Below are 24,755 nucleotides of genomic sequence, written 5' to 3' on the forward strand. Positions count from 1 at the left end.
AAGGGATGAGCCAATACTTAACTTGTTCTGGATCCAACAAATCATGACTTGTTAGGCCAGGAATGTGACATCCTGAACAGAGCCTAGGAATAAGGCAAACTCCTTATTTCTTATTTCCTATGTTTATAAAAAATGCATAATTCTTCTAAATTTCCTTGTATTTATAAGAAGTTCCAAAGCATTGTAAGATGCCTTAAACCTACAGTACTAAGGGTGCAATCCAAACCTACGCTGGAGCAGGCAATCCAACACATGTTTGTTGGCTGCAGCGGCTCAGCCAGAGGCAAGGAGAAGCTCTTCCCCTTACCCCTGGGTAAGGGCCGCTCTCCCCAATGGGTCTCCTTGGACCTGCGCCACCTCTGGAGGTGGCACAAGTCCGAGGAGAGCGGAGTGACTTGAAGCCTCTCCGTTCTCCGCAGGGACGGGGGTTGGGATCCGGCATAACCGCCCCCAGCTCCCTGCATGTCCGCCCCTGGGGCCACCCATTGCCCCCTCTCCCTGCCTAGAAATGCCCCCCTCCCACCTCCTCCATGCCCCCCACGCCTATCGTTGCTGCTTTGTGTCGGTGCAGGTGCGCTGACACAAGCGACGGCGAGGAAGCCGCCGCAGAGGTTTCAGCTGGCCTCCATGCATCGGCGCATCTACATGTGCCCATGCGGCTTCCTCCTACAGGGGCGCAAATGTGCTTTATGGCACGTTTCTGACCCTCCCGGGGGACTTATGCTGGCCTATGTGCCGGTTAGGTTTGCGCCCTAAATGTGTTGCTGCTGTACAATTATTCCATCAGTTTTTTAGTCTGTATTCCAATAACATTATTCAAATTATTCATAGCATAGAATTTTCCTTCCCTGCCACCGCACATTGGGTCGGCACTTTCATCGAACTGTCCGCCAACCACCCCAAGATCTCTCTCCTGATCTGTCAGACAGCTCAGAATCCATTAGACCAGTAGTTCTCGTGCATTTAGCATCGGGACCCACTTTTTAGAATGAGAATATGTGGGGACCCACCAGAAGTGATGTCATGATTGGAAGTGACATCATCAAGCAGGAAAATTTTTAACAATCCTAGGCTGAAATCCTATCCAGGATTAAGTCCCATTGACTATCATTGTTAAAAGAATATACACAGTAACTTGTTAAAAGTACAGGTCTGTAACATTTCCCCAAATGCAGTCACATACCATAGGAGCATCAAGTCTAATATATTAAAAACAAAAGACTGAAATGAATAGGGACCCACCTGAAATTGGCTTGCGACCCACCTAGTGGGTCCCAACCCACAGTTTGAGAAACACTGCATTAGCCTATATGTGAAGTTTTGATTTTTTGCCCCACTGTGCATTACTTTACACTTACATTGAAATGCAATGATAGTAAATGGGACTTAATCCTGGGTTAGTGTGGGTCATATTACAGCCTAGGATTGTTAAAAATTGTCCTGCTTCTGGTCATGACATCACTTCTGGTGGGTCCTGACAGATTCTCATTCTAAAAAGTGGGTTCCAGTTCTAAAAGTCTGAGAACTACTGTTCTATTCTAATTTATCCATAATATTGTCTCAATAGTTATGTTGTCTCAATAGTTATGTATGACCTGGCAGGACAAAGTTCCAAACAACACAGTCCTGGAACGTGCTGGAATCCCTAGCATGTATGCAGTACTGAAACAGAGACGCCTGCGTTGGCTCGGTCATGTCGTGAGAATGGATGATGGCCGGATCCCAAAGGATCTCCTCTATGGAGAACTCGTGCAAGGAAAGCGCCCTACAGGTAGACCACAGCTACGATACAAGGACATCTGCAAGAGGGATCTGAAGGCCTTAGGAGTGGACCTCAACAAGTGGGAAACCCTGGCCTCTGAGCGGCCCGCTTGGAGGCAGGCTGTGCAACATGGCCTTTCCCGGTTTGAAGAGAGACTTGGCCAGCAGTCTGAGGCTAAGAGGCAAAGAAGGAAGGCCCATAGCCAGGGAGACAGGCCAGGGATAGACTGCGCTTGCTCCCAGTGTGGAAGGGATTGTTACTCCCGAATCGGCCTTTTCAGCCACACTAGACGCTGTTCCAGAACCACCTTTCAGAGCGCGATACCATAGTCTTTCGAGACTGAAGGTTGCCAACTATAGTTATGTTTCCGACTTAAAATATTTCTCTTTTATCTTCCTACCTTTATTCACTTTATTCTTTATGCCAGTGGTTCTCACATTTTTAGCATCAGGACCCACTTTTTAGAATGAGAATCTGTCAGGATCCACTGGAAGTGATGTCATGACCAGAAGTGCCATCATCAAGCAGGAAAATTTTTAACAGTCGGAGGCTGCAATCCTACCCACATGCACCCAGGAGTAAGCCCATTGACTCATTGTTAAAAACATACATAATAGCCTCTTCAAAGTACTGATCCGTAACATTTCCCCAAATGTAGTCACATACTAGTCTAATGTATTAAAAATATAATATTGAAATGAATGGGGACCCACCTGAAATTGGTTTGCAACCCATCTAGTGGGTCCCGACAGTTTGAGAAACACTGCTCTATACTTTGGAGGAAAGGCTTTGCAATGTTTGCTATATTGCTTAAGTGACAGCCTAATCCTATTGGGGATTTATGATGGCAGATTCACCATCCGCTGCCGTAAGAGCCACAGTGGTGCCATAAATGTAACACCGCTGCAGTGCATGTCAGAACTGTGGATGCAAATGGCTGGACGTTCCACACATCTTCCAGATACAGACCCAGCTGGTTTCAGAGCAGGTAAAGTGCTGGAGGGGGTGGATCACGGACAGCTCAGGGGAGGATTGGTAGGAGGTGGGTGGATCATGGACAGCTCAGTTGGTAGGAGGGGGTGGGTCTTGGTGGCAGTGCATGCCGGATCTATCTCTTTTTTTTCCTGGTCCAGCAGACTCTCTGGCTCTCCTTGGATGTATGCCAGCAAAGTGGCGTAGTACTGAGGAGATCCTTAGATGGCTAGGCACCCTACCAAATGGAGAGTGTACACATTTTTTTTTACTTACCTCTTCCTGGCTGTCAGATTGCTCCCCCACAACATAGAATGCAGCATGTGTTTTATCAGCATGGCTGTAAAGCATAAAATAGTGTGTATAGAGCTGCCCATTGATTTATTTGAGACCAGATTTCACAACCAGAATGCGTGTCTACCCTGATATTCATATGCTCCCACTATACCTTCAGTGTGTACCATATAATGCAGATTCCTGACAGCATCACATGAATTCAGTTGCATTGTAGGTATGTTGAGGGAAATGCAGGCATTTATCATCTTCCACCACATGTTTAGAAAGCCCTTCTCAATTAGTGTGTAAACTGTCCCATTACCCTTAATTCTACCTTTCTTATACTTTTTAGTCCAGCCTTAACTCTGAGTAGTAGATAGATACTTGACAATTGCCTACTGAGGCTTGATGGCACGCTAGTGACTGAGAATTCTGTAATTCACAGAATATATTTGTAAAAACCCCATTGAAAAATAGTGGATTATACTAGCCTGCCCATGTAAACCTCCTTGAATGCTACCTAAACAACAGAGAAAGGTGGTATATAAATAAAAATGATCTGTTTCAATTGCATTGCCTGTACTATGAAGTACCTGTTTTTTTGAAGTGGGATTTTTTATTTTAAATGTTTCATTAAAAATGTTGTTTGATTTACAGATTTATGCCAAAAAGATATTTGTTTCTAATAATTGTTTCTATTGAAGATACACAGAAGTATCAGATCTTTGGTTTTATGTTTCTGAAATTAAAAAGTGGTAGTTTCTAGCACTGTTCTCTGTGGTGAATTAGTCCATAGTAAAGGGGTTGTAAGACTGGCTGCAAATTAGGTGAGAGATTATGAATGCTGTCATTGCCCTATGCATTTCAAGAAAAGGCAGTGCAGCGGTTCTCAAAGTGAGTTAATACCTAGTTTTTTCTGGGTCATGACACTGTCAAGCTGATAGCTGAGCTGCACTTATGCATTTACTCATGAGTAGGTGAATATGCCTTGGTCCACTTCAAAGGTTAGACCAAGAGGAACACAACACGGATTGGGACCACAGTGGTCCCAGTCCGATGAGTTTGGAGATCAGCACACACACCAGAAGGCAGGATCCTTCACCATAGTAAAAAGGATAAAAACAGAGTCTTGAGTGATTGGTAACATGAAACTTTTTTTAAAGTCTTATAAAGCTAGGTGGATCCCAACAGAATGTCATTTTAAAAAGTGGATCCCAGTGTTAAAATGTTTGGAATCCACTGGAATGCGGCATTACCTGTGTATCTCCCCATAAAACACACAAGATGAAGTGACTTGGTATATGATAGGGTCATGTTTATTAATTGGAAATCAGGCATCAATCAATAAGTGCAGCAGATCCTATCTAGGTCACTCCAACCCCAAAGTGTGGGCACCTACCCTGGAGGAGACAGCTAATCTGCTAAGACCCCTTTGGACAAAACCATCCTGGCTCCAATCCCTGGATTGCCTCTAAGTGACCCCAGCTTTCTCATTGCCAGTCCCTAGAAAGGGGATCAAGGAAGCCAAATTGTTCTGCCTGTCCCAAGCCAGACAGGCTTTAAGGTAGCCTTTAAGATAGACGTCACAATTCAAGCCTGAGGGGCTGCCAGCCTACATCCCAAGCCTGCCAGCCCCTGGAGATCAATTCTGGTTTCCTTCCTTTCCTTCTGATTTTCCTTTCCTTGCTTGTCCTAAGGGGGGGACATGCCTACTCTCTGACCTGTACTCATACCTACCAAATGTGGCCTTCCTGGCTAATGCCCAACCCCCCTCCAGCAAAGTCCAGGGTAGCTCGCTGGAACTCAAATGACAATGGGAGATAGCTGTGCTGTAGTGTGTGAACTGACCCATTACTCTTAATCCTACCTTTCTTATACTTTTTAGTCCAGTCTTAATTCTGAGTAGGAGACAGGTACAATGATAAAAAAAGAATAAAAAATAAAAGAATAGGGAAAGAATTTAAAAAAGAATGCATCTGCCTGTAGCACATCCATGTGCGTGATGCAACATCTCATGTAGTAATTCTGTGCTTTGTCTGGAAATTAGTGGCTGTTAGAATGCATTTGTGCAATTTAGTAATGGATGCATTAAAAGTTTTGAATTTAAAAAGCACTTCAAACAGATACATGCAGTTGCTAAAACAACTAGGTAAAGCTATGCAGTTCATACTTTGTAGTAAGTAGCCATCAAGATTGATGAGAATGGGAAGTGAGGATTGTTCCAGTCCTTATGTCAACCTAATTCCTTAATTTTGCTCCTGTCCCATCCACTCTCTTGTCTCATTGAGACAGTGAGGCAGAGTGAAGGATGAGACCAGACTTACTCTTCTAGATCTGGCTGTACCCCCAGTCTCCATCAAAGAAAGCATGTCATTTGGCTCGGAGGAAGTGGATCACTTTGGGGAAACTTTGCCCTTCCCTGCAGTGTTGACCAGGAGAATTATTCTGGACTCCTTCAGGAGGATGAGGAGATTCATTATTGAGACTACCCCCCTCTCCCTGATGGGGGTAGTAACTGGACCACTTGGTGGTAGGGTGGGTGGCCAGCTTTGTCCTCGCCACAGTGTGTCCCTGAGTTAATCACTTTCCTTTTCTCTATAGCAGTGTTTCTCAAACTTTGAGGGACCTTTACTCTTTCAGTAAGACTTTGTGGGGGAGGGGCTATGGCAGTGATGTGATACCCGGGATCGCATCGCTAAGGGGGGGGGTGAGGAGGGTGCTTTCCACTTATTTATGTAGGTAGGGCTGCTGAAGGTTGCAGGAGGTGTGGGGCGCCCTGCGCAGCCTTCTGCAGTGCTCCCTGAGGTTTGGAACTGTCAGTAAAAGCAGGTGCAAAGCACTACCATTTTGCAGGCAGTGCTTTGCACCCGCTTTTACTGAAGATTCCAAGCCTTTTAGAGTGCTGTGGACGGCTGTACAGGGCTCCCCGTGCCTCCAGCAGCCCTATCTACATAAAGTAAGTGGAAAGCACCCCCCTTTTTCCCCCCCTTAGCGACACAATCCTTGGGATTGCTTCCCTGCCTCTCCCCTTCCCCTCCCCTTAAAGGGATGGGGGAACTTTTACACAAACTGGTGGGTCCCAACGTACCAGTTTGAGAACCACTGCACTATAGGATGAGATTACAGCCATTTATGCAGCAATCCTAATTTGACGTTATACCCGCGAAGCAGCTGCTGCACCAATCTAGAGTGTTGCAAATGTGTCGTGAAGCATTTTGTGGCACCCAGTGAGTAGGCTGTGCCGGCAGGAAGGCCTGTGTTGTCCCACTGTTACGGAATCCAGACACTATGCCTGATGGAGCAGATAAGTTTCTGCAGGGCTGTGCAGAGGGAAGGTGGCATTGAGGATTGTAATGGGTGGGAGGAGAGGCATTTCAGGCCCAGGAGGGGCGGGATCAGCAGCACTGGCATACACTGTATCCTATTCCCCTCCTGGGCTTGAAACGCAACCTGGGGCTTCTTAGACATGCCGGTGATTTAGCTGGCACAGATCTGAGTAGCCCCATTGTTCAGGCTGGGGCAATACCAAGGGAACAAGTAGTTCAGTTTTGAATAGCGCTGGTTAGGATTGGTCTGCTCCTTAGTAAAGGAATGAAATGCACCTTTGGGTGAATGGAAGCTAAGTCTTCCTTGTTGATTCTAGTGACTTGAATGAGAAGCAGAATATTGTCCCATAAGTTGTAAGCCAAACTGTAGCCCTCTTTATTTTGTATCATCCAAGGCTGAATCCGGTGCCAGCATGCCAGCGCACATTTTTGCATCAGGATAGCCAGTTCTCAAGTAGCTGCGAATGTGCTTTATGGCACATTTATGACACTCCTCAGCTGGTGCAGTTACTTTCCACAGTGGTTCTGAACTTTGTGATACTGAACTCTTTGATAAACGTTGCGTTTCCAGCATTAATTTTTCAGATTTTTTTTTAAAGTTGGTGCCATTGGTGTGTAGACTTCTAGACTTCCGGGGCACTCTCTGTGGAAATGAAAATACAAATATGGCAGATTTGTTGAAAAACAGTGACTATGATAGTTTGTTCCAAAAGTCTGATTTTAGCAAAAACTGTGGGGGGGCGGCAAAATCTCAGTTTGCATTCTTTTTATGTTTCTGTTGCTATTTACCATGAGAATTCTGGTTTTAATGAATTATTGGCTCTACTGCACTGAGGTGTGATGGAATGTTTTGAGCAGTTCAGCTGCTCAGTTGATTTAAAAAATAAATATTCACACACAGACACACAGACACACACACACACACACACACACACACACACACACACACACACACACACAGAGTTTAGGAACAAGCAGGGTGTATGTACTGCCGTTGCTAATGTTTTGGGCAGAGAATGGATTAAGCAGCACCATCAAGGTGTTGTTTGAATGTGTTGTATCTGAATTGGAAATATACAAGACAGTGAAGGGAATGATCAGAGAAGGTGTTGCGTACAAAAAAGATTGCACATATAAAAACTATCCATATGTGTCTTGTATACATAGGACTGTATTGCAGTTTGAAGACAGTTCTCCTGAATAACAACATATACTGTAAAGTGTCTGAGATAGTGATATTTCCCTAGGGCTAAGAGGTTGAAGAATCTTGATGAAGAAAAAGTTGTATGTGGTATTACATGAGGCTTTGTAGTTTTGACTAGTAAGCGTCAATCTTGAGCACCCTCTGCTGTGCAAAGCGGGCTATGTCAGCCTGTTTCGATATCATCACTGGTTACAACTATAGGATTTGGTTACTACTATAGGATTAAGAAGAGACAAGACTTAGTATTTTAATTAAAAGCGACGTGCCATTAATATGATCACTGAAATAATATACAATTTTTCAGGAAATGGTAGCTGCTGTCAAGAACTTGGATCTTCAAATTAAGTGAATAACTTTGGAAAATGTTTTTTAAACCTCCGTTTGGTATTAAGACTCAGGAATTTTTTTGGTGTAACTCCGTGACAATCAAAACAGCATGTTGGTACATATTTCACATAATTTCTACTAATATATTTTTGCATTCCCTCACTATGTTAATGTTATTCGTAGTAACCATGGAATAACATTGCTGTGCATTGAAAGAACCTCCACAGCTCTGCTGTGTGAAGTCTATATGGAAGTTTCAAATTTCTCTACATCTCAATGCTCGTATTATTACAGTTTCAGTTCTGTGCAACTTAGATATAGTTCAAAATCGATCTATAATACAGCAGTATTAGTTTGTATCATACATCGTTTAAGATTCTGTAAAAATGACATTGAAGAATTGGATTCCGATCACACATGCAGTTTAGTTCTCAGTACTAGACTTGAATGTTTTTAATACCAATTCAGGTTATTTTGGATTCTCACCCATCCACCCCCATTAAAGTTCAGTATGAAATTATTAAAATTTTACTTTCCAAAAGTGGGTGTTATCAAATATGAATATAAAGGCTTGCAGCAGCTCCTTATTTGTATTACCTGGAAAACATTTCTGTACTTAAATATTGCTTTCACTTGCAGTTAAATAATTGTGAGGCTTTAGACAAAATGCAAATAATGGCAAATATAATTTCTCTCATAAATTTTATTTCATGTCTTTTGCTTGCTTTTGTATGTACTTACAAAGACAAAAAACCTTTGCACTGTATAAGATGTGTTGTGCATAAATTTACATATTGTTTTGTATCAGCCAAGCATGAAGTGAGAAGAGTTAAATAGAAAAGATGCATAGTGAAGTAATTGCCATTCATTTTGTTAATTAGAGTTATAATCTTTAATGTTAGATTTTCTGCATTTTACTACTAGTTCAGTAGAGGTTTGTTTTTTATATCAGAACTGCCAGATTAATCTATAAAGGTGTAATATATTTCTAGACTTCAAAATTATAATTCAGGATTGTGTGTGTGTGTGTGTGAGAGAGAGAGAGAGAGAGAGAGAGATCTGTTGCAGGCCAAACTTATATCAACACAAACATGCACTACAACATACAGTATATTGAACTCTGCAAACATTACAGTATTTTTTTCTCCAGTGTTGTATAGAGATATTTAGAGCTCTCTAAATTGAAAACCTGATCTTGTTTATCCTAGAATATTAGAGATAAAAATAAGATTAAAAGGAAGTACTGAAAAGTTGCATCTGAAATAGTAGACCATTTGTCTGGTAGGCAGGATTGTGTTGCTGCTGCTGTCAATTATGAAATGTGAAAGGAAAAAAACATATGTATGCTTTATTTCCAAACTCAATTCAGTTGTAATCAAAATATCCTCAAATATTGATTTACTCATTCCTCAAATATTGCAATTAAATATATGGGTCAGAATCACTGTGGTAGTATTGGTCAATAGAGAACACGATGTCATAGTAAAAAATATTTAAAGGATCCCCACATGAGAATACTTCAAGTATTTCAATCCCTCACTTAGTTATTCTGTTAGGGAGATGTAGCATATGGGATCTTGCAAGGTTCTTAGCAATTGCACACTAGCTCCAAACCTCAAAACATTAACATTCTTTGGATCTCCTGCTGACCTTTTGACACTTTCTGTATTTAGACTGCCTAGTTACACTCCTCCAAAGCACTCTTGACATATTGCAGTACTGATAGATTTTGAAAATTACCTTGTATTAAAAGTGTTTGGGCATAGAAATGTATTACAAAATGTAAGAGTTGCGTTTATTAAAATTAACCACAGGGTAATTGCCTTAAAGATAATTCTTTAATTAATAATATTGTCTTAGAATACAGGAATGCTGCAGAAGAATTTGATATTTTAAAACATTTTGCATGTTGGAATACTTTTTATAACTTCGCCTTTATTATATATTGAAGCAAGTATTTAAAAAAATCAAATATTAGTGAAATATCATAATAGAACAGCAATTCAGAAATTAGAACATTTACTCATTCAGTGATTTGAAAATTAAACAAATAAGACAACTGATATTTTTTGTTTAAGCAGGACAATGCCATACTTACCCTTTATTGTTGGTATAAACCATTATTTTACTGACAATGATTAGCTATTTAAAACTTGGTACATAAATTAAAGAGGAGCTAAATGGATATGTGATTGTTGCCATTAGTAGCATTTTAGATTATACAGGCAATTATTGTGTTCATTATCCTAGAACAGCCCCTTTACAAAACTATTGTGCTTGTCTTAGACATTATGTACAAATTTTCCCTGGGAGATTAAAATTTCTGGTGGCATATTTGGTTTTGTCATCAGTTGTTTGAAAGCAAGCAAATATTATGACAAGAAGGAAAAATTGTTCTACATGTATTGAAAATTGCAATAAATGTTAAAAATCCTCAGTATAAAATTTAAATTACATTTATCTATTTTCTAATGAAGTCATTTACTTTGTTTATGGTAATTTTAAGCAGGATAACAGGTTTTCATAGCCATTAAAAGATTAATTCCTTTTCAATAAAAGCACAATATAAGAGTTGCAAAGAAATAACAGCTTACAAATATTAGCTTTCCATGCAGATTTTTATTACTTGTTTGTTTGTTTTTTCTTATTTGTATGTATGAAAGTACATAGCAGAAATACTAAGGTGATATGATGGACATTTTGGTGTGGAAGTAGTTGTGCTACTTATAAATCACTTTAGCAAAAAGAACACAGTTGCTGGTGTTTTTAAAAAAGTATTTGTCTCTAAAACTTTTTAAAGTTTGTTTTAAAAGCTGTGTAAACTTATTCAATGACTCTAAACCTATGTCCAAATCTGTCTTCATCAATTAGGAAAGTTTTTATCCTTTCACTTATCTACATATGTGTATCCAGTGGGCTATGTATAATGTTTGGGCCCATAAATGGCATTTTTGAAAGGAAACTTTGTATTCATTTCTGTCAGGTTTTGTCTTGGCTTTTACAGTCTTTCAGTGGTATGATGCAGCAAGAAAAGTGTGAGGTACTGGTTATGCATATTGCAAGACAGTGATTCTTTATTTTATTCCAAAAAAAGACCAACTCTAGAAGGCGAGATTAAATCATTCCTTTCACTTTTTAATGGGATTTGGATGAATAGAGTAAAATATGCACTTTGCATTCATTGATAGCATCTTTAGGTTGAGGTAATTGAGTCTTTTTTCCCTGACTGAATGAATAATGACTTCATCTGATCCTCAGCGAGGCCTGAAACTTAGACTGCCTTTGTCAATGCAAAAAGATCTGGGCTTTGAAACATGCTCTACTTCCCTGGCTTAATTTTTCTTCATTTTAATCCAGAAACCTATTTTTCTCAATAATTCAAGCATAAACTATGTAGTAGTTGAAGCAGCGGAAATTGCAAGATATTTGTCCTCGTTGTGCTGCTTTTTAAATGCAGCTGATAAATCAGCCACTGTGGTCTTCAGCTGCCTGGTTCTCAAGGGAAGGGACAGCCCATACACGAGCAAGAAGGCTGGAATTTTCTAAAAGTGTTTAAATATTGTTCTTATATAAATTGTTTCCCTCTTGAAGTATTATGCCATATTAATCTTTCTGACAGGGGGCTAAAAATAAAAAGGGTTTCTCTGATCAGGGATATTTCCCTCCAAAATAATTGTCAAACATAGCCTGCTTTTGCAGGAGGATATTGCAAGTAATTATGCTAGTCTGAACTACTATTGGCATAGTTTTTGAATCTGAAAAGAAGTATTTGAAATATAGTTGGTGTAAGGTCTTTGACAAATTCTTTGTTAGTTGTTCATCATGTGCTTTAATTTTAAATAGTTTTAACGTGTTACCCAAAGTTTTTTGTTTTGTTTTTTTTAAATTAAAAAGGGAAAAGAATTAGTTGTGCCTCCCTTAGCTTTCTTTCATATTTTGTCAGTGTTATGATCCGGACCACAAATGAGAACACTCACCTAAAATTAGCATTGCTTCCTCTGGATTTAGATTTGTCAAGCCACGTAGCATGGCTTGGGAATAGAAAGAGGTAACTGAAGTAAAGGCCAGAATGTTCAGCCTACTGAGCTGTGTTCAGGGAACTATCTTATAGGATGACTTAATTCTGCTTTAGGCAAACCATCGTTTTGAATGGTGGGAGGCTGCACCGCTACAAAAATCCATAATCTGATGAGTTATTCCGTGGTGATCCGTGAGTTTTCATATTGTAGGAGTCTGTTGTTTTAATTTTCTCTCTAATTTATGGGCAGGAGCTGGTTGCCCAGCTTCAGCAGGGGCTTAAAACAGATCTCTGCATGGCACAAATATCCAGAAATGTAGATAAAGAATACAGTGCTGGCACAGAATTCAGCTGAGGATCTATTCAGCTGAATAATCTATTTCTTTGCCTTCTTTTTTGTTCTATTTTACTATTAAAATGAAAAAGGTGCAAAAATGCTTGAAAGTATGTGCACAGTGTTTACTTGAAATCTCAGAAGACATGGGGAAGGGACAAAAAAAGATTTCTGGTTTTGGGGAAAAGGTGCCAATGCCCTTCTCTACTACTTTGCCCCTCCACAGGTCTGGCAAAAGCAGTAAAATAGCAAAACTGTAGAATAAATGATATAAAAAAGAACTTGCACAAATTTACCTAGTTTAAATAATTTATACCGAAGGTGATATTGGTGAACATTTGGACTTCCTTGGTAGTGGCACCCATGTTATGGAACTCCCTTCACTGCACTGTCTGTCCAAAAGATCACAAAATGTATTTCCTAAAATTTGGCTTGGAGTCACTTGTTGCTATTGATTTGTGCCTATCCTCTGCTGAATTTTATTTTTGTATTGATTTTATATTTTTATTGTGTTTAGTTAATTTTTTTTTGTTAACCACCTTGTGCCACCTTCTACTTGGTGGATATAAGGGAGGTGTATACCTTTTAAAATCAATACACAAATCTGGCACAGAACTGGGATTATGTTGGTGCAGAGTGTTACCAGTTTTAAAGCACAGTCCTGGCTAAAAGCTTTTCCATCATGATGTACATACTGGAGTGTTTGCTGTAGGGCAGTGGTTCTCACACATTTAGCACCTGGACTCACTTTTCAGAAAGAGAATCTGTCAGGAACCACTGGAAGTGATGTCATGGCCGGAAGTGACATCATCAAGCAGGAAAATTTTTAACAATCCTAGGCTGCAGTCTTAACCAGGAGCAAGTCCCATTTACTATCTTTGTTAAAAGAATATACATAGTAGCTTGTTAAAAGTACAGGTCTGTAACATTTCCCCAAATGCAGTCACATACAATGGTAGCATCAAGTCTGATATATTAAAAATAAAGTATTGAAATGAACGGGGACCCACCTGAAATTGGTTTGTGACCTACCTAGTGGGTCAACCCACAGTTTGAGAAACACTGCTGTAGTGTTTTCCGTAACAGCAGCTTTCCTAACCTTTTAGTGGCCCACAGTGGGGTTGACTACTGAATGCCTTATGTACCAGAAAAGAAACCATGGGCTGTGACCTTATGTCTTGGCCACATCTTGTGGCCAGTAGTCCCCAGGTATCTCTTAGATTTACAGTCATTCTGAGAGGATGCTCCTTAGTTATATAAATTTCAGTTGGGGAAAGCAATTGTCTAGGTTTCTTTATTTTAAAAAACTTGTGTCTAAAATACTTTAATACATAAGTGAGTTTGTTTTCTGCATAAGTGACTTTGTTTTTGTTTTGAATTAGTTTTTTATAATTTTTTGCCCTACGCATATGCAGGGCACAAAATGTAATTTGATACGTAATTTTATGCACTGCATAAAAGCATTAAAATGTCATGTTTGTTCTGCCTCTGAGTTACTAAATTTGTGTTGCTTCCTTTAGGTTGGCTTGCTGGACCTTGAACTGAATCAACTTACCAAAGCACTGTTCTTGGCTCTAGTTGCACTTTCAATTGTTATGGTAACCTTACAGGGGTTTGTGGGTCCATGGTACCGCAATCTCTTTCGGTTTCTCCTCCTCTTTTCCTACATAATCCCTATCAGGTATGTATAAAAATTAGAGGAAATACACTGATGTCTAATTTCACTGAATGTAGTTGTTTTTGGAAATTTATCTTCGGCTCTCATTGATGAAACTGATCTTATCAGGAAACTAGTAGAAGAAGTTGCCAAAAAATCTGCTGATTCTGAAAGGATCACTGTACCAAAGCCAATGCTATTGTACTTTTTCTTATAATGTTAATCTTGCCAGAAGATCACTTACATGCAGTCTTCATGTATTAGGAAATATATTTATGGGAACTTGTATTTGAAAGGATTGTTTCTGCTTGCACATTCATAAATTTTATTTTTTCTCTAATCAGATCATTATGTATAAAAACAACTCATTTTAGGCCTTTTGCTTAGATTCCTTTCATTTCCATTTTGTGGTCTTTATAGAGAACAAAATGTTTCCGGTTCTGGTGAAGATAACAAAGTGGATTTCTTGGGAATAGTATTCATCTATTAAATACTGTTATAACTCAGATCATTAGAATTGTAAATAAGGGAATAAACAGATATTACTATGGTCAAATATTTTGCAAACAATAAGATTAAAATAAATTACCTACATTGTTTTCCTTAGTGGAAAAAGAGAGCTCACTCTGATGACACAGAGATAAATATTGTCATTTGGTTGATATTTGTTTAAACCCTAAATATAAGTTGTGTGGCAGGAGATATGATCTTTAAAAACAAACCAGGTTCTTGCTGGACATTGCAATACAATGCTCTGAAAGATGCAGGTGGCTGACTGGACAGTGATCTGAATGATGAGGAATTTCATCTGTCTGTCAGAGTACACAACAAAACTGAGCAAGCCTACATGAGCTACAGCTGGTTAGAAGCCTCTTGCCACTTTAACTCTTGTGGCAACGGAGTTACAGGATTGTAGCAGGCTTCCTGGCCTCTTTGAGACAATTCTTTTGCCAGATTTACCTTTTTGTTCTGTCTTTGCTCTCACGTTTAGCTGATGAAAAAGCTGCACTGAGAGCTAAATGTACCCTGAAGGGTCAGAAAATGGAAGATATATAAAAGGAGTCTGGAGGGGGCTTAATTTGAGTGAATGATCACAGTGGATAACTTCACAACCTGTTTTTCAGTGCCAGGGTTTAGCTGTGGAACGCATAATGTGAGTGACTTTGAGCATGTGTCGTTCTCTCATAACTGCTAAATAATTAAGGGCCCAATTCTATCCAAACTTCCCGGTGCCGATGCGGCCCCAAGGTAAGGGAACAAATGTTGCACCCCATCAGCATAGCTGCATCAGTGCTGAAAAGTTAGATGCAGTTGTGCCCAAAGTCTCTTGTAAGTGAGATTAAGAAAAATAACGACACAAGAAATTACAAGCCTTTAACTCTGCCACATTTTTTTTTCAAAGTCCTTATTGAGTCCTCCTTTGTGCAGTTTGCATTCCATAGAAATCAATAGAAGTTGTTTTGGTTTTTTTTTTCCCAACCCCCCTAAGAAAAGAAGCTAAGTGATACTGAGAATCCTGTCTTTGGTTGAATGAACCTGCCAGTCAGGATACATTTCTTACAGAGCTTCATTTTATGTTTATAAATTTGTATTTTTAAGTTTTGATTACTTTTTCAACTTTATAAGCACTTAAAGTGACATAACTATTGGTGAAGAATTCCAAAGCATTTGCTTTTAAGAACTCTTCTGAAAAATATGAATTCTCGGCATCACCTGGCAGGACAAAGTTCCTAACAACACAGTCCTGGAACGTGCTGGAATCCCTAGCATGTATGCACTGCTGAAACAGAGACGCCTGCGTTGGCTCAGTCATGTCGTGAGAATGGATGATGGCCGGATCCCAAAGGATCTCCTCTATGGAGAACTCGTGCAAGGAAAGCGCCCTACAGGTAGACCACAGCTGCGATACAAGGACATCTGCAAGAGGGATCTGAAGGCCTTAGGAGTGGACCTCAACAAGTGGGAAACCCTGGCCTCTGAGCGGCCCGCTTGGAGGCAGGCTGTGCAGCATGGCCTTTCCCAGTTTGAAGAGACACTTGGCCAACAGTCTGAGGCTAAGAGACAAAGAAGGAAGGCCCATAGCCAGGGAGACAGACCAGGGTCAGACTGCACTTGCTCCCGTTGTGGAAGGGATTGTCACTCCCGAATCGGCCTTTTCAGCCACACTAGACGATGTTCCAAAACCACCTTTCAGAGCACGATACCATAGTCTCTCGAGACTGAAGGTTGCCAACATGTGATCTGAAAAATAACTTGTTTTTATAAAACTGGTATGTTTGCCTGTGATGTTAAAATCAGGCAAAAATGTGAAATGGTGATGAAATACTTTAAAATAGGAGAAAATTATTATTTATCTCTAATGGACAATCTATTTACAATCCTCCCTTTTAGTGTATTACAATATACCAAAATGTTGTCAAAGAATTGTGGGGTAGCATTGTTTAGTAAGATCTTGAAAATTTACCATGTTCTCTCTTGAATATTGTACACAGGGGAAGACCCAACCAAAGTTAAGCATTATTAAGTTTCATTAATTTTAATAGTAGCATTTGAACATATGCTTAAATCTCTTCCATGGCAGGAGGAGGACTTAACTTTTGCTGGGTTGTGCTTGTGGGGGGAAAAATGAAATGCTTTGGAAAATGCATTTTCCTCTCTTTCGAAAATGAATACTGGAAACGTTTTGCTTGCATACATTACCAAATTACCTATATTGGCTAAAGCAGGGTTTCTCAAACTGTGGGTCACGATGGGTTGCATCACAGTGCTTGCTTTCATGCTGCAAAGCGTTACTGGGAGCCATCAAAGGCCACTTCTGAGTCACACTGGGCCCACGACCCACTCCATTGGCTTCTGCGGGTCCCAGAATACCTCATGGAAGTGAGTTCTAGTTTGATTCCATTACTTCCAGTTTTCTTCGGCAAGGCATTTTGGGTTCACAAAGGCCAATGGAGTGTGTCCTAGGCCAGTGCAACCTGGCAGCGACCTCCGTTGGTTTCCAGTAATGTTTTGTGTTGCAACAGCAAGCATTGGGTTGTGACTTAGTGCTAAGGATGAGATAGGTCATGGCAGTACAAAGTTTGAGAACTGCTGGGCTAGAGTGAAAACAGTAATGATCCTAGTGAAGTTATGCACATAATTGCAGCCATGTTAGATTTATTGGCATTGAACTACATTTGCCAGTTTGTTGCCATTCACACAGTTTGAGGAGATCCTTTTTGAAGTTCTTCACAATCTGGTTTTTATTACTCTGCATAGTTTGTTATCTGAAATCTTGGCCACCTAGCTGCTTTCTCCTAACTCCAGGTCATTTATGAACAAAAAATACTGGCCCCAATGGCATCAATAGTAGTGTCTCTAGACAGCAAACTATATGACTAGCTCTGACCACAACATGGAAAGATATTTTTCATGAAGTCCTAGTGCAATTGAAAAACTCAAGGTTTCCTTTACAGCAAATCCTTTAAGTATCTCAAATTTGAGATATTTTGTTGATGAACAGATAACTTCTTGTTTGGTTCCATATGAACTATCAAGGACCACATATGAATAACTGATCTTTTAATCTGGCTAATGTACCTTTTACACAGGCCTACAAAAAAGGAAAAAAAGATAACATTTTTCAACAAATGTTTGAAGGATGCTTGAATGAATTTAAAATAATTTTGGTGTTGAATCCACAAATGGCATTGGTTTTGCCTGACTGGCTGTAGTTTTGGAGGCTATATGCTGATTCAAACAGCTTCTTCATGAGGAAGCCGGTGCCATGGTTCCCTCATGAGGAATCAGCATATAAGGTGGCTATGCAGTACCCCCAAAAGTAGAGCCAGTTGGGCAAAACCAATGCCATCTGTGGATTCAGCATCGCAAATACACCCAAGAATAGGTCTAACTTTTACAACAACAAAATGTGTGTAGGCCTGTGTTATCATTAGTATCAGCGATTCTGAAGCAAGGGTTTATATGTTAGTTTATATAAAGATTTATATTCTGCCTTTCGGGAGATCAAGGCAGCTAACAACAATTCATAAAATCATAACACTTAGAATAAATACGGAAATAGAGTCAACAAAGTCAATTAAAATAAAAGTCATTATCAGTTCATCAATTACAGTCAATCTGTAAGACCTGGAAAGTTAAACATGCCAGCCCCATTAATTCTGTGCCAGTACCAAACAGATTTAAAGTGTTACAAATTACTAAAACAGCAACCAGAAAATAAAACAGCATTTACACCAATGCAGTAGCACTGTAAATCGCTCTGGCAAAATACACATACAGTGAAGGAGCAGAATTCTTGATAGAACACTCTCAGTGACAATGGACAGCACTTCCCTTCTCTTATACATACATTTATTAGAGGCAGTTCATTGTATACAGGTCGTCCCTCGTTATCCACTGGAGTTCCATTTCAGAACCCCTAGTGGATAAAAAAATCCATGGATAAAAAACAGTGGAAAAATTTAAAGACCCTTTCTTGCCCCCCGTTGCTCCTAATGGAATAGGGTCATTCCTCAACATCTGCAGGGGTTTGATTCTGGGACTCCCTGCGGATACCATAAAATGTGTTAAATAAAAGTAGTTTAAAAAAATTAAAAAGTGCATCCCTTTACAAGGTGGTTTAAAAACAGCTTTTCTTACTGTTGTAGAGATGCAGTCAGCAATTAGAAATGCAAAGGACCCCCTGCCTTTGTCTGGCTCAGCTGAAGAATGGAGTGATCGCTTGCATGACTGTCTCTTGCTTCAGTAAGAAAAGCTATTTTTTAAACTGTGATTTTAAAGGGGTGCATTTTTCCCCTTCTCCAGGGATCAGTACATTACTTCTCATGCAGTGGCCATTCATGTTGCATCAAATCCATGTATAAAAATCCATCTTGTTATCCGTGTATAACAAGTTGGACCTGTACATGTTTTGGAGTTTTATGATATCCAACAAAAAGATCCTCTTCAAGTAATTACTACTTTTTTTAGAATTTCTCCCATCCTTGGAAAAGTTGGCTTTCCAAGGAAGTTATGTGCTTGCATTAAAAAACTACAGCCAAATAGAGTTGTAACTTTTCCTTTCTGTCTATCATGTTAGAATCTGGAGTTGCAAACTTCATAATGAACTGTGTAACCTTTATCTAGATGTATTTGTTAAAAGGTTAGCAGCATTGATCTAAAGAAGAAAAAGAGAGGTAAGGTTATGGAATCATGAAACAGAGTGGAAATAAGATTAAAATTCATGGATTCTGAAAATGTCCTTAAGGCTGATAGAAGGGGTGTTTCTCTGACCCCACCCATACAGTGTGAAGAGTGATGTGCAGAGTATGTTTCAACTCATTAGAACACAAGATGAATCTGGAAAAAGTCTCCATTCTACTTCAGAGAGTGTTGTTTGAGAAAGAAATCATTAGTATTTACCTTGCTTTCAAAAGACATGACATTTAGATGATCAATATCTTTAAAAAGATAAGTCCTGGTACCATGATAGTGACTTGAGATCTGCTTGTATCTTTATGAATTGGCTTTGTGCCTCTTGCCAGTCATTATAGTAAAAATGAGGAGAGAAAGAGAGTATATACAAATAGATTATAGGTGTTTGTGTCTATAACCTTGTGTATTTGTCAGTCATTTTACCCGGTGCTGGACAAGTAAAACATGGTCTTGTCTTTTTTAAAGGCATGTATTTGACAAATTTTATTATAAGTAGATGATTTATTTTATTATAAATTATATTTTATTATAATTTATTATAAATAAATTTATAGTAAATTAATAAATTATTAATTTTAGTAATTATTAATAAATAAATTTATTATTTAATAAAGAAAATAAAAATCAGCAAGAGAAAATGAATAGGAGTTCATGAGTCTGAAATGTCTTTCTGTCAAAGACCACATATAGATAACTGATCTTATAACCCTGATAATGTACCTATTATAATTTGTACAACTATTCTGATTAAATCAATTCCAGGATTACAAAGCCCAGGTTCTGAAATTTGCACATTATGTATTCATGAGTATTTATTGTTCTCAGGCTTTGTCTGATTTGGAGGCTACTGCTTTTGGGAATATTTAAGTCTTCCCAATAACTATTGTTATTGCAATTTATAATTTGAAGCCAAACCATATGAACTTGTGAAGCTGTCAACTATGGTTATGTAATCAAGCATCCATGGCTGTTCAGTGCAGTGAGTGAAGTTGAGTGGAGTGGTAAGCAATACAAGGCAAGCGAAGTTAGAGGAAAGTAGTTTCTATTCTTCCCCTTCAGTTCTTTGCTACTACAGGTCAAAGCATTATATTAGTTTCCCCAAGGAATTTTATTTGGGCTAAAGGCAGCTGGAAGTTATTGTGCATGACACTACAAAACTATTCTAAGTAAATCATTGGGTGAAAGGATACTATTAACCCATCAGGAAAACAGCATTCTACAAAGCTAGCAAGGTAGTGACTAACAGGCTAACAGAGCATTATCTTAGGGACTTTCCAGAAATTTTTTTTAGAACAGTAATCGCATAGTTGTTCAGTTGTCGCGCGGGATCCTGACATTTTTTCCTCAAGGTTGCGCTTTTCAGTGATAGGTTATTTCAACGTTGGATCCAATGGTTCTTTCCCTGTAACAGAAGGATTCCTTTTACCAGAAGAATAGCTTTTGGATTTAACTCCATTTCACTTGAGTTCTCTGTGGACTGTCATTGCACATGTGTTAATAGTTTTTGTGCCCAAATCAGCACTAGTGACCAGTGATACAAATCTGCCTGTGACCATATTATTTGTGACCTTTATTCCTCAAGTTCTGCTTTGTTTTGTTCTTAGAGGTGGGGGTGATCCCCTGTCCTATTTTTATTTTTAAATAGCAGCTGTATACAAATTTACTCCCTCAGGAATGAACCTCTACTTTGTCAACTTTGCCTTTTTCAAAATTTTATTTTTGTCCCAGCAATAAGAGATGAATTATTTTGGTCATGTGCGCACCTGTATGCAATGTGTGTGTGTGTGTGTGTGTGTGTGTGTGTGTGTGTATGTATGTATGTGTGTGTGTGTGTGTGTGTATATATATATATATATATATATATATATATATATATATATATATATATATATATATAGTGTATGTATGTATGTATATAGTGATTTTCCTAAAAAAATAAGTGCTCAGAATGTGCATTCAACCTACTGATCAATGCAACATCATAATGCCAGGAGGATATGCCAGTATGAATGTCTACATAAGGGGTGCCCCGTTGAATTCAGTGACTTACTATGTATCACTGATAAAAGGAAAGTTTTATGCACCTAACTCAAGTTTATATCAATTAGTTAAGAAAAATCTTAATATAGTAATTAAAATATAGCTAATGCTTTACACTTCTTTAATACTGTTTTGAATAGTCACATTTTTGATATGGAGCTCCAACACATAGGAATGTGGAAATATTGCTAATTTTATATTAATGCAACTACAGATTTAATTGTGGCAGGCAACTTCTTTGTTTTCTCCTTGCCACAGGATGTGGTGATGGCGTCTGGCCTGGACGCCTTTAAAAGGGGATTGGACAAGTTTCTGGAGGAAAAATCCATTACGGGTTACAAGCTATGATGTGTATGTGCAACCTCCTGATTTTAGAAATGGGCTATGTCAGAATGCCAGATGTAAGGGAGGGCATCAGAATGAGGTCTCTTGTTATCTGGTGTGCTCCCTGGGACATTTGGTGGGCCGCTGTGAGATACAGGAAGCTGGACTAGATGGGCCTATGGCCTGATCCAGTGGGGCTGTTCTTATGTGGTTAAACTCATGAGATATATGTATGTTTTCCAGTTTGCGTGTGAACCTAGATATGGGAAAAGCAGCCTATGGATGGATGATTATGAAGGATGACAATATACCTGGAACAGTTGTCCGGACTAGCACCATTCCTGAAGAACTGGGACGTCTAGTATATCTACTGTCAGATAAAACAGGTAAGTCTCAGAATATTTTATTTCAGAAAAGTATCCCATAAATTAATTTTACCTACAAAATCTCTCACTCGCTCTAATGTTTCTTGATTTGGTGTCTTGGCCTAAACTACCTGGTGAAATTTGTTATCAAATTGGAAACTGTCAGATGGCTCTGGTTGTTTCACATGTTTGCTTTGATCCAAAATTACCATCCGGTGACCAACTCTGTGTCGGAGAAAAGGCACAAAACCTGTGCAGATTACGCAGTGATGACTGAGCATCTAAAGAGGTACATGCATCGGTCTTGAATGTAAGAGCTTGGGTTTGTGTTCATTTCTTAAGCACTTTTTTGTACATAAAGGTTTTTCAGTATTATTCATCTGCTTTTTCAAGGTAGATGTGTTCCTTGCAAGGAGTGTATGCTTTTTTCAAGGAATCTGTACCTTTCTCAAATCTAATCAGACAATTCATACTTAGGTTGATCTGAACCAACACCTTCTATGTGGTTGTTCGTTTCTGTTCATTATTTAAACAGAATTAATAAAAATGGAAAGGAGAGAAATCTCCATGCTTAGGTGTGACCAAGCTATATGCTTTATCCAAGTATAGAAATTACTGTTTCAACAACAACTTAAAAGCTGCTTTATGCAGCAGTGTATAGTAATTTCACTTAAAATACACCACTGTGGTTTTTTTCTTTTTAATAGATCACAAAAGTCAGTGGATGGGCTTGCTTGTTTGAAAGCTGTTTATCCTGCATTTTTTCCCACAGACTCAGGGTGACTCACATACAAACCATAAAAGCAATGGAGTCAATTGAAACATGAACGCAGAAGAAAATCAAAGATCAGAGGGGAAAAAACCAGAAATCAGAAAAACCAGAGCCAGCTAATATTCATAATAATGATATGTTGTTGGCAACCTTCAGTCTCGAGAGACTATGGTATCGCGCTCTGAAAGGTGGTTTTGGAACATCGTCCAGTGTGGCTGAAAAGGCCGATTCGGGAGTGACAATCCCTTCCACAACGGGAGCAAGTGCAGTCTGACCCTGGTCTGTCTCCCTGGCTATGGGCCTTCCTTCTTTGCCTCTTAGCCTCAGACTATTGGCCAAGTGTCTCTTCAAACTGGGAAAGGCCATGCTGCACAGCCTGCCTCCAAGCGGGCCACTCAGAGGCCAGGGTTTCCCACTTGTTGAGGTCCACTCCTAAGGCCTTCAGATCCCTCTTGCAGATGTCCTTGTATCGCAGCTGTGGTCTACCTGTAGGGCGCTTTCCTTGCACGAGTTCTCCATAGAGGAGATCCTTTGGGATCTGGCCATCATCCATTCTCACGACATGACCGAGCCAACACAGGCGTCTCTGTTTCAGCAGTGCATACATGCTAGGGATTCCAGCACGTTTCAGGACTGTGTTGTTAGGAACTTTGTCCTGCCAGGTGATGCCGAGAATGCGTTGGAGGTGAAAGCCTGTCAAAAATGTCAGATCTTTGTCTGATGCTGGAAGAGCAGCAGGAGGGATTCCTGAATCTTATAAGACATGAATTTCCACAGGATGGGAACAACCTTAGAGAAGGGCCTCTCATGGGTAGCCACCAATCATACTTCTAAGGTGGTGATTCCCACAAGAGGTCCTCCCTTAAGTATCTATCAGGGTGAGTAGATTCATGGTGGGGATGCAGTTCTTGAGATCTGGGACAAAGCCATCTTAGATTTTTAAAGATAACCAGCACCTTGCATTGCACCCAAAAACAAAGTGGTAGCCAGTGCAGTGACATAAATAAAGTTGTTCCACAGTCATACAGCTGAGCACCTGGTTTATACTTAGTCACATTCTTTACCAGTTGAAGTTTTCGAAGAGGCTTCGTGCTATTCACTATTGAATTTTGAAACATGCTATTCACTGTTGACTCCTGTACATCTAAGAGCAAGTCTGGGTCCAGGAGTACTTCCAAGTTGATCCTGCAGGGGGATTGAAGCCTCATCAGAAATAAGTTGACCTAACAGCACTACCCCAGCAGATTTCCTAACCAGGAGAACATCCAGCTTGTCCAGATTTATTTCCAGGTAGTTTACCCTCACCTAGTCCTTCACTGACTCCAGACCCTAATTCCAAATCTTTACAGTCTCCACAGCTAGAGATAGTAAAGAAATATATAACTTGATGTCATCTGCATACTGATTATGATGCACACCAAACCCCCAATTGACCTTCCTCAGTGATTTCATGTGCATGTTAAATAGAGTGAGGGATAAGATGGAACCCTACCAAACACCATAAGCCAGCAGCCACCCTGTAAAGCAGGAATATCACAGCATAGTTGAGCATCAGCCTCTAGGATGTATCGTCCAGGAAAGACTGAACAATCCCAAAACAGTATGTCCTAGGCCCATTCCATCCAGGTAATCCAGAAGTATATCATGGACAATAATATTGAAAGTTGCTAAGAAGTCCAGTGGAGATGCAACCACCCTAGCTCTGAGTAAAAGCTCGATCCTAAGCAGCTGCTGCTGGCAGAATGGGCATGTGTGCTGTTGCAAACATGCCATATGGCACATTGGCATGAAGGCCCATGCTACTACTGGCTGGCCTCTACTGGTGCTGGAGCTGCACCTGCCAATGGGGGTAAGTTCTGCACTGGGCAACAGGGAGGCAGGAGAAGGGGTGTTTCCAGACTGGGGAGGCCCAAGAAGGCTGCAGCTCAGGCCTGGAAGGGGTCAGTTCAGGCCTGGGGGGGGGGAAGGATGGAGGCTTCTGCCGCATCCTAACCCCCTGTCCCAGGCCTGAAAGCCCTATAAAGAGCTACTCAGTTCTACGCCAACAATTAAGCTGGCGTGGATATGACTAAATGCATAGAGGCTGCTGGGGCTTAGTACAGGACAGGGGAACAAATGTTCCCTTATCTTGAGGGGACTTCAAACTGCCTCTTTGCCTGTGGTTTATACAGCAGCAGACATT

The 24,755-nt window shown here is 39.8% G+C and overlaps 1 protein-coding gene across 3 annotated transcripts in view; it reads left to right on the plus strand.

The window, feature by feature from the left end:
- Positions 1–24,755, plus strand: part of ATP9B (ATPase phospholipid transporting 9B (putative)) — a 190,734-nt gene that overhangs the window by 106,646 nt on the left and 59,333 nt on the right. For all 3 annotated transcript variants that reach the window (XM_066623335.1, XM_066623336.1, XM_066623337.1), the window contains exons 12-13: positions 13,740–13,900; positions 21,680–21,822. In XM_066623335.1, the coding sequence (XP_066479432.1) occupies positions 13,740–13,900; positions 21,680–21,822 (304 nt within the window). The remainder of the gene's footprint in view (positions 1–13,739; positions 13,901–21,679; positions 21,823–24,755) is intronic.

Source organism: Tiliqua scincoides, chromosome 4 (assembly GCF_035046505.1).
Source record: "Tiliqua scincoides isolate rTilSci1 chromosome 4, rTilSci1.hap2, whole genome shotgun sequence".
NCBI lineage: Eukaryota > Metazoa > Chordata > Lepidosauria > Squamata > Scincidae > Tiliqua > Tiliqua scincoides.